At 43.3% G+C, this 15,687-nt stretch overlaps 1 protein-coding gene across 1 annotated transcript in view; it reads left to right on the top strand.

Moving 5' to 3' along the window:
- Positions 1-15,687, top strand: part of tenm3 (teneurin transmembrane protein 3) — a gene marked incomplete at its 5' end in the record, with an annotated part of 247,755 nt that overhangs the window by 217,558 nt on the left and 14,510 nt on the right. Inside the window, 8 exons of the mRNA XM_079160005.1 lie at positions 2,887-3,025; positions 3,177-3,282; positions 3,563-3,705; positions 4,396-4,574; positions 8,011-8,115; positions 9,791-9,921; positions 12,973-13,142; positions 15,523-15,649. Coding sequence (XP_079016131.1) covers positions 2,887-3,025; positions 3,177-3,282; positions 3,563-3,705; positions 4,396-4,574; positions 8,011-8,115; positions 9,791-9,921; positions 12,973-13,142; positions 15,523-15,649 — 1,100 coding nt within the window. The remainder of the gene's footprint in view (positions 1-2,886; positions 3,026-3,176; positions 3,283-3,562; positions 3,706-4,395; positions 4,575-8,010; positions 8,116-9,790; positions 9,922-12,972; positions 13,143-15,522; positions 15,650-15,687) is intronic.

The raw sequence follows: 15,687 nt of genomic DNA, 5'->3' as shown, positions 1-15,687 counted from the left end.
GGTTTAGGAGTTACTCAAAGTGTTCTTTCCACCGCCCGACGATGTCCCCCGTCCGGGTCAACAGTTCCCCCCCCTGCTGAGAACAGCCTGGGGTAGGCCCTGCTTTCCCTTCCTGAGCCGTCGGATGGTTTGCCAGAACCTCTTTGAGGCCAACCGAAAGTCCTTCTCCATGGCCTCCCCGAACTCCTCCCATGCCCGAGTTTTAGCACCCGCGACCACCGCAGCTGCAGTCCTTCTGGCCTCCCGGTACCTCTCAGCTGCTTCAGGAGACCCCTGGGCCAAACAGGCCCTGAAGGCCTCCTTCTTCAGCTTGACGGCTTCCCTCACCTCTGGTGTCCACCACCGGGTTCTCGGGTTGCCGCCACGACAGGCACCGATGACCTTCCGGCCACAGCTCCTAGCGGCCGCGTCCACAATAGAGGCTTTGAACATGGTCCATTCGGATTCCATGTTCCCAACCTCCCTCGGGATGTGTGAGAAGTTCTTCCGGAGGTGGGAGTTAAAGACCTCCCGGACAGGGTCCTCCGCCAGACGTTCCCAGTTCACCCTCACTATACGTTTGGGCTTGCCGGGTCTTTCCAACCGGTTCCCCTGCCATCTGATCCAACTCACCACCAGATGGTGATCAGTTGACAGCTCTGCTCCTCTCTTCACCCGAGTGTCCAAGACATACGGCCGCAGATCAGATGATACGATTACAAAGTCGATCATTGATCTCCGGCCTAAGGTGTTCTGGTACCAGGTACACTTATGAACCACCTTATGTTCGAACATGGTGTTCGTTATGGCCAAACCATGGCTAGCACAGAAGTCCAATAACGAAACACCACTCGGGTTCAGATCGGGCAAGCCGTTCCTCCCAATCACCCCCCGCCAGGTTTCTCCGTCATTGCCCACGTGAGTTGAAGTCCCCCAGGAGAACTATGGAGTCGGCAGGCGGCACCCTTTCCAGGACCCCTCCCACCGACTCCAAGAAGGCCGGATACTCTGAACTGCTGTTTGGTGCATAAGCACAAACCACAGTCAGAGCCTTGCTTCCCGCAACCCGTAGGCGCATGGAGGCGACCCTCTCGTTCTCTGGGGAGAACTCCAACACAGCGGCGCTCAGCCGGGGGCTCGTGAGTATCCTCACTCCCGCCCAGCGCCTCTCACCTTGGGCAACTCCGGAAAAGGACAAAGTCCAACCCTTCTCCAGGAGCTTGGTTCCAGAGCCAGTACTGTGTGTGGAGGTGAGTCCAACTATATCTAGCTGGTATCGCTCCACCTCCTGCACCAGCTCTGGCTCTTTCCCCGCTAGTGAGGTGACGTTCCACGTCCCTAGAGCTAGTCTATGCTGCCGGCAATCGGCTCGCCCAGGCCTCCGGCCTGACCTGCCGCCCGGTCTGCATTGCACCCGACCCCGATGTTTGTCCCTGCGGGTGGTGGGTCCACAGGGTGGCTGCTCCATGTTGTTTCTTCGGGCTGAGCCCGACCGGGCCCCATGGGCGAAGGCCCGGCCACCAGACGCTCGCCGACGAGCTCCTCTCCTGGGTCTGGCTCCGGGAGGGTGCCCCGGTTGCCCTGGTCCGGGCGAGGTGGCTGAAGTCCGTGGGCTGCTTATCATTGGGGTTCTTTTGAACCGCTCTTAGTCTGGGCTCTCCCCTGAGACCTGTTTGCCTTGGGAGACCCTACCAGGGGCTACTGCCCCGGACAACATAGCTCCCAGGATCACTGAGCCACGCAAACTCCTCCACCACGGTAAGGTGGCGATTCGCGGAGGAGATATATTTTGACAATGCAAGGCAGTGGAGGGTGTGAAAAGAAGCCATAAACAAGAGTGAATTTTTGTACCATAGTGCGTTCATACTTATTTTTTCATAATCTATTTTAATATCCAACCAGGACTGGTGAAGCTCTTCTTTAGATCCGCTACACATTCACACCTCTCCACCTCACATGTCTCCCTGCTACTTCTAAAGAAGAGGGAGCAGTACTGTAAGCTATTTTGTTGAGTTCCCTTTGTGAAATGCTATGAGTGAATTTAAGTACTTGTACTCTGTGCTATGACAATAAAGTTGAATCTGAATCTGAAGTAGCCCTCCCGTAAGCAGTGATGCAGTGTATATGTCCAGGGCTTTTATTGTGAAAGGTCAGAACGGAATATGTGAATCTGTAGTGGGCCGCTGCTACCGTTGACATAGTGGGAGCAACAAAGAGGTTGCAGTCTTGTTTCAGACGCCGTAGCCTCCCTGTTATTATCGTTTCCCTTCATAAGTATGGGCATAATTCATAACCCTGGGCTACAGTACTTAAGTGGCGTATTTGTCTGCTTTGTCGACCAGCCGTGGAAAGTCGGCAAGAACACTTTTGCAGTGTAAATATGGCTCTTTTCAAAACACCTTAATAAAGTATCGGTGCTAATAATATGGGGAACTGTACTGTTTTTAATGGCAGAGTATTTCCATACTTTTCTTGAAATCTATCCTGTGTAATACACTTATGTTGTCCCCCATCAAAAATTTGAATAAAGAAGATGGAAAAAAATCATGGTAGAGTTCATGTGTTATGAGGCATCTCCATTTATTTGCATGCCGTGACGTATGTATTACATGGTATGTGGACCACATGGATTCATATTTGGGCCTGTAAGGATCCTGCACACTACCCAGTAATTGTACAACAATGACCTTTAGGTTTGAACAGTGGCTACACACTGGCAAGGCAGACTCAATGGAGGATCTGAGGCTCTGATTGCTGCACAAGCTGGTCAGCAGAACTGTCCCAGATATTTCCCAACGTATATAATATAATATATATATATATAAATATATGTATAGTAAAAAAGAAGATACAGTAAATGATACAGCAATCACAGGTCTGTCCATCTGCTTGTCTGTGTGTCTTCAGGCTCTCTGGCTTCAGGTCCCAGCTCCTATGAAGTGGCCTCTCCAGCCTCCCAAGAGCTCTATGTGTTTGATGGGAATGGGACTCACCAGTTCACCATGTCTCTGGTCACTGGGGACTATAAATACAACTTCAGCTACAGGTTGGTTTGTGTGGAAATGAACACATAGTTGCTTTGAAATATTTGTTACATTTGAAATACATTTAGTTTCGGCACTTTCTTCATTGTTGTCCTTCTTTTCAAACTTCATTTTCACTTTGTCATTTACCACCCTCCATTCCTTCACTCTCAGCAATGAGGAGGATGTAACCGCGGTGACAGACAGTAGCGGGAATACCCTCCGTATCCGTAGAGATACCAACAGGATGCCTGTACGTGTGGTTGCCCCTGACAACCAGGTGAGATGAGCAAGTCTTTTGCCATGCTGCAGAAGTTACAGTGATCAAAACACCTGCATTCAGCCAGCAAATGGACCACTTATTGTTGTTTTATCTTTATTGTGCTTCTCACTAAAGTTTCAAGGAAACACTGTTTTAACACAACATTCATATTTAAATGAAGCAAACGTTGATGTTTACTGTCTGAGACGACGGCTGACATGAAGTAAGAGAGGACTGGTACACTCCCAACACGTAACCATGTTCTACTGTGGCTGTTGCTCTTTTTGTGTGTGTATAGGTCATCTGGCTGACCATCGGGACTAACGGTGGTCTGAAGACTCTCACGGCTCAGGGTCAGGAACTGGTCTTGTTTAGTTACCATGGCAACAGTGGCTTGCTCGCTACCAAAAGCCTCCAAATAGGCTGGACGACCTTCTATGAGTGAGCAGCATTACTCTGTTTATATGTGGGCACATGTCTGCTGTGTGATAATGGAAGGCTGGAAATCAAAAGGCAAAAACAAAACAAACAATAAAGTTGGGTTTTTGTATTTCATAAGCCATCTACAGGTACTTTACCAAGTTACTAAGAATTATTTTAGCTCTTAATGGTTTCATGGCATTGAGAAAGCATTTCTGACAATCGCATCAGCTCCTATGATCTCCACCTGCACAAATCACCTCAAAGTGGGCAACATCAATCTGAACGAATAGATTTATAACATACACTCTTTGATTTCTTCCCTGTCTCCTCTAGTTTATGTCGAGACATAAGCTTTAGTTGGACCAGTGGACACCGAACGATTAGTCTTCTGACGAGACATTAAATAATTGAAAACCTAGTCTCATAACTGAGTAATTCATTGACTTTCTCGAATTAGATTAATTGGAATTCAAGCTCTTCCTCCTGCTGAGTATATCCAGTTTTCATTCCACCTCCTCTGAAATTGCTATTCTTTATAACCAGGTCTAGCACATTCAGGTGTGTGTGTGTGTGTGTGTGTGTGTGTGTGTGTGTGTGTGTGTGATGTAGAGTATTTTTTTTTCTACAGGGTTCCATAAAGCACATTACAGTAATAGACACTAATGTCCCTTTATTCCCCCTTCCCTGCATCCCTCACTGTCCTTGTAGCTATGACAGTGAGGGTCGTCTGACTAATGTGACCTTCCCCACCGGCGTGGTGACCAATCTCCACGGCGACATGTCGTCAGGGGCTGTTGCTGTGGACATTGAGACGTCAGGGAGGGATGAGGACGTTTCCATCACAACCAACCTGTCATCAATAGACTCCTTCTACACGCTGGTGCAGGGTAAGGTGTTTACGCAAGTGTGTGTGTGTGTGTGTGTGTGTGTATTCACATTTCTATTACTATTACTGCTTTTATTATTATTATTATTATTATTCTATTCTATCCACTGCTGCAAATACTACTCTCAGTATCATTTCTGTCATATGGATTGTCTGTGTTGTAATTCTATGATGTTGTTCATTCTCTACCCATGACATATCTATTACACTTCTGTCTATCCTCTGTTGCTCTCCCTGATGTTGCTTCCTTATTTTCCCTGTTATTATCCAATGCCAGGGTCCAGACACGGTATATACATTGTAAAGCACTCTGAGGCCAATTTGTGATCTGTGATATTGGGCTACACAGATAGAATTGAATTTACTTGAAAATTAATTTTTAACCAACAGTTAAACAGAGTGAGGACAATTATAGAAAGTTGGGACATTTTGTATGGTCCTCACTTCAAGACCAGATAAGTTTAGTTGTGATGGTTAATGATAAGGTGAAGGTAAGGGGCTAGGGAATGCATTATGTCAATGAGGGTCCTCACAAAGATAGAAGTACAGGTCTATGTGTTTGTGTGTGACAGAGTAAGTAAGAAAGTTTGCTAAAGATTGTGTGCTGCAAATGCCTTCGTAATGTGAATCAGACTGTATGATATTGTCCCAGTAGAAACAAGAGCTGTGTCTTCTCTATTCAACATTTTTTAACAGCTCTTTTTTTCTTGCAATGGTGCCGTTTCCATTGAAATCACTGATGAGTGGCTGTGTTTGAGAAATGAATCACTTTGGAGAAAGCCCATCATTAAAGTAGAGGTTTCTACTAAAGTGCAAGGTTTCACACATCGTATGCTCTACAAAGACAGCAGAGAAACCAGCAGTAGCTGATACAGTAGTAGTTGCTCGGTGCTGAGGCTGGTAAATGTTACACAGTAGTGTTGCTGTGAGTTTGGAGTCAGACCAATCTCCTTAAGAAAAGCCAGTATTATACTTACTGCATCCGCTTGACTTAAATTTTGTCATCAGAGGGTGTACATGTAGATTCTGTGCAAACATCATCATACAGACTACACTACATCCATGGAATAGGTCTTCCTGTAGACGCCGATCTACTGTGCATGTGTGGAACGCGTGTGGAGCGCGTCCTGGTGTTTGTGGTGTCTGCAATGTACACGTCCACTTGGGAGTAGATCAGGCTCTAAAGTCTTCCCTTAACACGATTGTAAATATAACTTCACCATGGTAATCCAGAAGTGTCTCAGCTTTGTAGTTCAGAATCTTCAGCAACCACCACCAGTCCTAGTTAACCAGGGCAAACACTCCAAATCAGTAAATCTATATTTCTCTGACCAATGGCCATATTGCAAAATGTTTTATTCTCATTGCTTTCCACAATATTACCCTCTGGCTCTGGTGAATGCCCCATGGGACCACTGTATGTACTGAGCTACAGTTAACAGTATTGATAGAGTATGTTAATGTCTACGTGAATTCCATCTGCAAGACCTGCCTTTGTTCTAATCCATAACCATTAACTACTTACTAACTGAAAGAAAGAAAAAAAGAGCAGATAGCGGAAGCTTAATGCCCACCCTGCAGTTCCCCCTCAGGTAAACCCTGTGAGCTCTGTCAGCACTCTTGCCATATTTTTCAATTTAAGCGCTGTTAGCGCTGTTAGCTGCGAGCCGCCAGCTCAGCCGTCGCATGTTGAGAGCCATTGAGAGGCAAAAGAAATGCTCCCAATCTCGTATTTTACACCTTTAAACCTTGTAAGAATAGACCTGAGAGATCCATCAATGATAATTCTCGATTTGAGGGAAACTACAAAAGGAAAAAAGAAGTTTCACCATCCTTATCATCCTTCATGTCAGACATTCGGTCTGAACAGCGAGGGAAAACAATAATTTTGCACTGATGCCCTTGTTAAATCTGAACTAATGAGCCAGTTGAAGAGAGGCCTCGAGTGGCCGTCAGTGATTTGTTTCAGAGCATGCTACATGTGCCCCGAGTGAGAGGAAAACAGAGTAGCGTCTCCCTCACGGCAGAGCAGTATTGATCCGAACGTAATAAGTTATTCAAAGCCATCGACAAGTGTAGCATTCCTCTCCATCAATTCATGTACATTATTTATCCTTTCGCCTCCTCGCTATCATCTAAACTGCAGAATGTGCAAGTGGTCCAGGTAATGTGAAATCATATTAGGTGTAGCTGCAGCCCAGAAATGGTAAACAAGCTAATACAGATGCTGTATTTTGTCATTTAGATGTTGTTGTTGATTGCTTTGTGAAAACGGGCAACAATGAGGCTCTACAGGGAAAATACAGTCAATGTTCACACTAATGCATTATCATGGGCTGGCTCTACTAAGCTGTGTGTGCTGCCTGTCCCCATTCATAACATATTGTACGAAGCCTCTCTTTTGTGGTCGAAAATTGATGTGTGTGGGTGGAAGTGAAGGATCAGATCCACCGCACAATATTTAACCAAAACGTACAATCAGCATAAAAAATAACACAGTGGCCAGTCGCTTTTTGCAGGAATCACATTTTGAACAGATTTGAAAGGTTAAACTATCTTTGAATTACTTGACCCCAGATCATTTAGATAACCAGTGCTGCATGTTTTCCCTCCATGTCATTGTGAAATAACATTTGGTAGAGTTCCAAAAAGAAAAGAATCCCAGTGAGTCTAAGGAGGAACAAATAAAGACTTTTGTAGTTGCTCTCAAATGAAGATGAAAACTATTTTAAAAGAAATTCAAATAAAAAAGTTTATATATCTTATATTTCATTTGAAAATAATTGATAAAGCTAATTCCCTCAGAAATACAATGTGTAACAAAAGAAGACACTGCACACTATCACTGTGTGAAATTGGATAACTTTGGCATCAAATGTGTTGATGTTATTTTTATTTATTTTTTGTTTGCCCTCGAAAACTTTGTGAATAAAGTAGAATTTTTTTTTAGGAAATATTTTGTACACAATCAGACAAACAGGAATCATTTACCTGATGAAGGAAGGATCAGAATGAGGGAGAAAAAAGAACAAATGTCTCTAGGCGGGAGAGCCTTGATCTCTCTCTTACTCACACATACGCACACACAGCCATTAGTCCTGCGAGAGGTCAAGGGGAACCTAATTAAAAGAGGCTGGCGGGTGTTAATACCTGCTCTGTGCTCCATTAGCAGGTTCAAACACGGCCCACGGAAATGAATTGTACTCTGTTCTCTCTTTACATACACACACACACATACACACATGCATTTTCTTGCTCTCCTCTCTTTGTCTTTCATTTTCTCTCCTTTTCAGTTCAGTTTAGCATTGATAGTGTTTTTGAAGAAATCCCTTGAAATCTGCCACATTGGAAACAAACATAAAATCAATGTTAGGTATTGTAATGATAATGTATGTATTGTAATTCATGATAATCATCTCCCCGTCTCTGTCTCACAGACCAGCTTCGTAACAGCTACCAGGTGGGTAATGACCATTCGCTGCGGGTCATCTATGCCAATGGGATGGACACACACTACCAGACGGAGCCCCATATACTGGCAGGTATGCAGTTTTGAGCACATTACCCGAAATGTTTGATAGTGAGCGGTGCAGGGATTTGTGTAGGAAACCCCAGAACTAAGCATCACACTGGTTCCATCCACAAAAAAAACATTTGATTTTTCCACTAGATTTTAGATTATTGCAGAAAATAAGCTCTGTAGCAAACAAGCGTTTAGGCTTTTGTTCAGCAAGATAATCTTCACAAAGGACACCACTTTTATGATTTTTGAAGCTTGAATACAATATACCCCATGTACCAAGGCTGAGTCCTTGCTGCTTCTGTTAAATGACTCTATCCTGCTTACCACCATGCAGTACATGTAAAGCATGGGTGTAGGCTGTCTTCATGCTGAATGCTTATGAGTTATGAATTGCTCAGTACGCTAAGTATTCAATGTAAATGGTTTTCATCTAAGACTGAGAGTTTTTGTGTGGCAGGCGCTGTCTGAGGCCTTTTTCCCATCACAACTGTCTGCCCATGTGATGAGCCCGTTTGTGAAAAGGATCATCAGTATCATGAAATATCATATTTGAATGCGTTTGATCAGATCATCTTTCAAGCCGTACCAGTGTTTTCACATTTTAGTGCGTCTCCAGCAAATCTTCTGTATTTAAATTGTTGCTGACCATTTTCCTAAGCAGCACAACCGTTTTAATGACTCAAATACGTTGTGTTCTTTTGACTTTCTAGATAGCCACTGGATTACATCTTAATAATAATAATCAGCTTGAAATGTGCTGCACGTCCTGTCGGTGATCCGTCATAATAAATATGCCTGCTTTTCTTTATGTCATTGTTCATCATTGCATGGTGATGTAGTGCAGACATTTCAGACTTACAAGCCTGCATTAGCAGCTGACCTGCCGAACTGCAGCAATATAACTTAATACAACACAACAATAAATACAGAAGTGATGCTCACTGTGATTAATGACCAACTCAAGTGTCAAGTCTCTGCAGGCTGATTTTCATTTGATGGTCTAAAACACTGCTGCAGACTTTGGAACATGGTTAGTAGCAATTAAATTGTATCGATATGATATGTGATTCACATTCAATGGGCTACATTAGAAGATTCAAACCACACACAAAGCCCAACTTGAGGTAAAATCATTAAAAGTCTGGAGGGGGAAACATTAAACCTTCCAGAGAGGCTAATGGCTTCTGTAAATGATCAAAATCCATACTGGCATGTACTGCGTTGCAGAGTGTATTGTCTGAGCGAGTTTGAGCATTATATTGTACTTGATAAAAAAAGTTGCTCAGTAATATTTCCATATTTGCAGGATTAGGATGATCTTCCATGCATTGTAAAAAAGTATACAGCGCCACATAGTGCACAAGGTACCCGGGATATTGCAATCAAAGGCAGGATGTTTTCTGTCCTCACGTTCCATTCTCATGACACAATATCTCAGGAACACCTGGAGGGAATTTGGCACAAACGTCCACCTGGACTAAAGGATAAATTGATTAGAATTTGATGGTCAACTTATGACAATTTCACACAAATGTCTAATGGGATAAAATGATGTAGTGATGACTTTTTGGACCGACATTGATGTAGACTGTAGCTTGACTGGTTGGCGGCGGCTACAACCGTGAGGCGGTAGCTGTACCAGTTGTAGTTTAAAATGTTGTTGGTATTCATGTCTTTTTCATATCCATTTCGAGGTGCTGCTAACCCAACTGTAGCCCGACGCAACATGACACTGCCGGGAGAGAATGGCCAGAACCTGGTGGAGTGGAGGTTTAGGAAGGAACAGACTCGTGGAAAAGTCATCGTCTTTGGGAGGAAGCTCAGGGTGAGTGCTCTCCAGCTGAGACTGACTAGTGATCTACAAACACGGGCATCTTTTCTGAACTGAAAGACAAAATAGGGTCCACATGGTCCAATGGACAGGGTTCAGTTTAATTAATCATGTAGTTATTGTATAAATCTAGGATTAACACAGGGATATCACATGCTGAATAGAGCAGCACCTTTACACCTGCAAACATTACAGAGTTTCAAATTCACCTGCTGTTGGAGGGAGAAACCCACGCAGACGGAGGGAAAGCATACAGGTGCACTGCACACAGAGGGGCCCCAGCTGGACATTAGATGTAAGTCCAGTACCTTCTTGCTAGAAGGCAACAATGCTCACATATCAGTCCTATCATTTTGTCCCCCTCTGCAAGCAGCTTGCTGTGGGTAACATAGGAGGTTTCTGTTTCTGTCCATTATGGCGTTGTGTCTGTTGTTCTTACAAGCTATTAGGGGAGAAGGAAGGGACAGTGATTTGTCTGCAGTGCTTGAATATTACATGAAGTGCTCTCTAACTAGCCCAGCCTAATAGGAGAAAACTCTGCAGTCATGTGGTCTCTGGAGAGTTTGATCGACACAATGGTGCCATTCTAAGCATGGTCCAATAAACCCTAATGAATGCAACAGCATGTGTGGCCCACTAGTGGTAATGGGGAGTGTTGTATTGTGAGCTGGCAATAATGAGTTGCAGGTAGGTGTGTTTCAGTAAATGGGAGTGCAAAGGTGAGCATGAATACAGTAGGTACACTGTATATGTCAGCCACACGTTAGTGATTGGTGTGTGTGAGAATTTGTCTTCACTAACACCTTGACAGTCCAGCTGTCCCGCAGCAGCAACCAGATGACAACATAAGGCGTTAATGATGATGGGGTGATTGTGGGGCGGGATGAACAGCAGGGAACCTTTGACCAGCCTTTCTGCTAAATGCTAATATTCATACTGTTTTTATGTGGTGCGCTCATCCAACTAAGGAATGTGCATTGAGCGTGTGAGGTAATGTGAAACTGCATGTCCTAGCAGCTTGTTGGATGAAATAATGAAAACAGCTGCTGTCAGACATAGAATGTCAATGCTGGTAAGTTTGATGAGATGAATTAAATAAATGTAGGGCAGTTTTTGATGGTATTGTTAGTCTTTGTTAGCCTAGATGTATTTGTTCATTGTGTATTTATGATATATTTGACTTCCACTGTCATGTTTGTCAATAATGTATGGCTGATTGGATTCAATCAAACTATGATACACTGCTACGTTTAGGAAAAGATCGTTGTTTGGGTTAAAATAACTAGGGAAGTGGCATGACTTTAGTATATTGACAAATAAATCAATGTTGACTTCTCGTTTCACATGGTGCAGGAACAATGATCTCTTGGCTGAGAGACTGTTTTTTGAACTTGCTGCGCATTCATTTGGGAAGATATAGCTACGAACGCTGTATGAGTACAGTAAATACACCCCAGAAATTCTTCCTCTCTATACCAGTTATTACGGTAAATGAGTGGCTGAAGTGAAGACAGGACCATCTGAGAGACCTGAGAGACCTTTGGCACTGAGTTGAAATAAAAGTCACAGAGTGCTCCAATCCATTATGAACGTGACAGGCCATGCCAATCTGAAAAAATGATTTGTTTCATCTGGTGTGGTGTGTTTCACTCAGCACGTCTGTTGGCTGTTATCCCATGTTGTTTCTCATCCAGCTGGCCATTAGCCACCGTCCCAATATCCTTCTTCTTTCTCTGCCCCCATTTATTCACCTCGCTGCATTCAACTGGTGCTAATTCATGAATGACAGGGTGGCTGAATAAAAAGATGAGAAAAATGACTTGAATGTTTTCCAGCAAGACTCTATCTTTAATGAAACAGGTCTGTAAAACAATTCATTCTTAGTATTTCCCCTTGCTTCAAGGATCCATAAGGTGAGTTCAGCTCCGAACCTGGGTTATCTGTCTTCGTAAATTGGTGTTTGAACAAACAGCAAGTCATTTAGAAAGCGATAAAGAGCGGGTAGCAGGAGCTGTGGTGCTACAGTGTTTTATGGATGTCTTGGATCAGAAGTTTGTTTGAATTCACTGCTTGAGGCGCATATGTTAAATTGAGCAACAAGTTATTAACAAGAATTAAACACCAGGGCTTATTTCTTGTTTGTTCAGCCTACAGACCCTTTTTACAGCCGACGTCATGATTACCTCACGGTGTTAAGCTGGGGGCAAAACAAAGGAAAGACTGGAGGCAAACACAAAGTGTGAAGGCGGAGTAGGGCTGAAGTTACACATCAAAATGTCATGTTGTTGTGGTGTGGGGTGCCAGAATCGTTGTTGCATACATTTGGGACGATAAACTGTGATCCTAGGCTCCTCACAGCGGAGTAGTCTGCCAGCAGTGTAGCAGTCGGCTAATATGGTCCCTTTGGTTTATGTTAACTTTCTCAAGTAACACCCGTGGTCCTGGAGAATGAGTGACATGATATTAAAGAACAGAGAAACAGATTTGTTTGTCCATGCAGATAGTGATGACATTTTCTGGTTGATTCCTTTAGTATTTGGTCACGCCTTAACCTTTGCTCCAGCACTAATTTCCACGTGTATATAATATCTAAATGAAATGAGTAAATCTTTATGAACTCAGCATGTTCATGCTGCCCAAAGGCTCTTTCCATTTTGCACTCTCCATGAGCTTTCATCTAGCAACACACAGAAACATCTCCTCACTTAACAGGCAGATTGCCATGGTTTCCACAGGACATTCATGCTCCCAGGAAGATAAACACTACTGCCACCTTCAGGCCAATCTATTTAATCCCTCTTCTGCTATTGCTCTACGAATAAAACAGCGTTGTTTGATCTATACACTTTTGTATTGTGGGGTGAAATCAACATTATTGGCGCCTTTAAATAGTTTTATGCTTTTAGTCAGACCATGAAGGAGCATAGCAGGGGTTCAGCATTGCTGCATGTAATATGATCAGTTTCACATACTAAGCATTTCATGTTTCAGCTGATCAGAGATCTCTATGATTCAGTGGTTATTTGTTTGCGTCCACCCCTACAGGTCAACGGTAGGAACCTGCTGTCTGTGGACTACGATCGTTCGCTCCGAACAGAGAAAATTTATGATGACCACAGGAAGTTCCTGCTGAAGATCATCTATGACACCCAAGGCCATCCGACACTCTGGGTTCCCAGCAGCAAGCTACTGTCTGTTAACTTGACCTACTCCAGGTAAGTGCTTCTATATTAGGGTATTTAATAGTTTCTTTGCTCAAATACAGAAAGCTGAGATGTAAAGGGTGAAGACGAGATAAGCCAGTGCCACTGGGCTCAGAAGAAAAGTCCAAAAGAGCTGTTAAAAAGGGATAGCTTCAGTATTCACTGTATCTACAACTTCAGACATCTAACAGCACTTGTTTGTACACATTACATACACTTGGAGACACTATAACCTGACTTAGTTAAGGGGAGAAAGGTTTTTTCCAGCACCACATTCTCACTAATGAACAAAGAAAGCAAAATAAAGTTGAAAAAGTCTGTTGTGGTTAACATGGAACAAACCTACATCCTGCTGAGAAACAGGCTTTGTGCTGGTTAAATTCAGTGATGTGAACACCGTCACTTATTTCCCCATTTTCACAGATGCACTCACTGGCCACTTTATTAAGTACACCTGTATAGTCGAAGTCAGGGATATTCAATTAAAATTCAACGAGGTCCAATTAAAGAGAATTTCCTCATACAAAGGTCCGGAACATCACAATAATGTCTAAATGTCACTATGATTTAGTTTACATACAGTATATATTGAAGTATACTGTCTGTATGTAGTCACAAACTGACTGTTAAATCAAATAAAGAAAATTAAATTAAATAATATCTCAACAATATTTTCAAATTATAAATATTACATAATATAATAAATAAATAAATGTTCTCTCGTTTCAAGTCAAATAAGGGATGCATTTAAGAATAAAATAGAACAGAAAGATTTTGAAAAATGTGCATCTTAAAATAAAGCACTTCATTTTAGAAAAATGAATTTAACTGAATTTAACTGCCTTGCAGCTTCATTCAGAAGTGATGTCAACCAAGAACACCAGATGATCTTCTTCTAAAAAGGGAAATGTGTGTGTGGTTTTTGAAACCACTTGCTATTCCTATTTCCATTCTCTATTCCTCTCTGTTCACTGACCATCATTGTTGGTCAGTTAATTAATGTGTTAGGATTCTGATCATATTGAGCTAATAGATTGTTTATTTTCTGTGCCTTCATTTTGGATGTGAGTGGGTACGTTTGCTCAAAAGAGATATACTGTAGTGGCGCTTCACATTACCGCTTTTATCAATCGTCACGACCTCTGAATACTAGAGACATACTGGTTTCAAACTGCCAGTGTGAAGAATTAACATCCATTCTTGGTAAAGGCTCTGATCTCAGTGTCCACATTTCTCTTTTTGGAGAACGCCATGGTCCAGATACAACTGCATCTGGGTCCGGTCTGGGTCCGGTCTGGATCTGGTCTGGTCTGGGTCCGTTCTGGGTCCGGTCTGGGTCCGGTCTGGATCTGGTCTGGTCTGGGTCCGGTCTGGGTCCGGTCTGGATCTGGTCTGGTCTGGTCTGGGTCCGTTCTGGGTCCGGTCTGGGTCCGGTCTGGATCTGGTCTGGTCTGGGTCCGGTCTGGGTCCGGTCTGGGTCCGGTCTGGATCTGGTCTGGTCTGGGTCCGTTCTGGGTCCGGTCTGGGTCCGGTCTGGATCTGGTCTGGTCTGGTCTGGGTCCGTTCTGGGTCCGGTCTGGGTCCGGTCTGGATCTGGTCTGGTCTGGTCTGGGTCCGTTCTGGGTCCGGTCTGGGTCCGGTCTGGGTCCGGTCCACCTATGAGTGACTACTGGTCTAAGTCAATACAGTACAACAGCTCTGCCATTAATTCTACTCTTACAAAGCTTATACATTTTCAGTTTGTGTTCTACTTGATGTTTATTTTTGAGGTCAAAGTGTGTGTCTGTGTGTGCATGTTCAATTGTATCGAAAGGTGTTCCTAACAGTTTGTCCACCCTGAGGGGGCAAAATATAAGAAACTGGACTGACAAAGTTTCTTCGGTATGAAAAAGGCATCTGCCTATATGGCGACAGTGACACCTTGTGTTCACAATAGCAATTGCATTTTAAAATATCAATAAAAATGAAGGCGTGATAATCCTAGGTGGTGGAGTGGGTGCCCCATGTATCAAGGCTGAGCTCTTTACCGAGTTCAAATCTGACCCTGAGCTGTATGTCATCCCCTCTGTCTTCCCTTTTCAGCCTAACTGTTCTATCTATCTAATGAAGGCCAAAAAGATCATCTTAAAAAAAAAGTTTAGTTTATGATTCGGGATTATATGGAACATGGGACTTTAAAACAGCCTCTAAGACTGCATTAACATTTTAAAAGGAACTGCGGCATTAATACACTGACATAAGTAAATTAGTAAATTCATCATTTTAGGGACACTTTCAATTTAACCTGGAAAAACATGGCTTGGATATGACACATTCTGGTATGAACTCGATTTTTAGCTTCTACATAGTCTTATATATGTGTGTGTGTGTGTGTGTGTCTGTGTCTGTCCAGTACGGGACAGGTGACAGGCCTCCAGAGGGGTCCAACCACAGAGAGGTGGGAGTACGACAGTCAGGGAAGAATCATTTCCCGAGTCTTTGCTGACGGAAAGACGTGGAGCTACACCTACTTGGACAAGGTACAGAGTGACACAATGAAAACCATATTGTGTTTTAC

Source organism: Pholis gunnellus (assembly GCF_910591455.1).
Source record: "Pholis gunnellus genome assembly, chromosome: 5".
Classification (NCBI taxonomy): Eukaryota; Metazoa; Chordata; class Actinopteri; order Perciformes; family Pholidae; genus Pholis; species Pholis gunnellus.
Note: the sequence above shows the minus strand (reverse complement) of the source record. Positions and strands in the feature narration are given on the sequence as shown.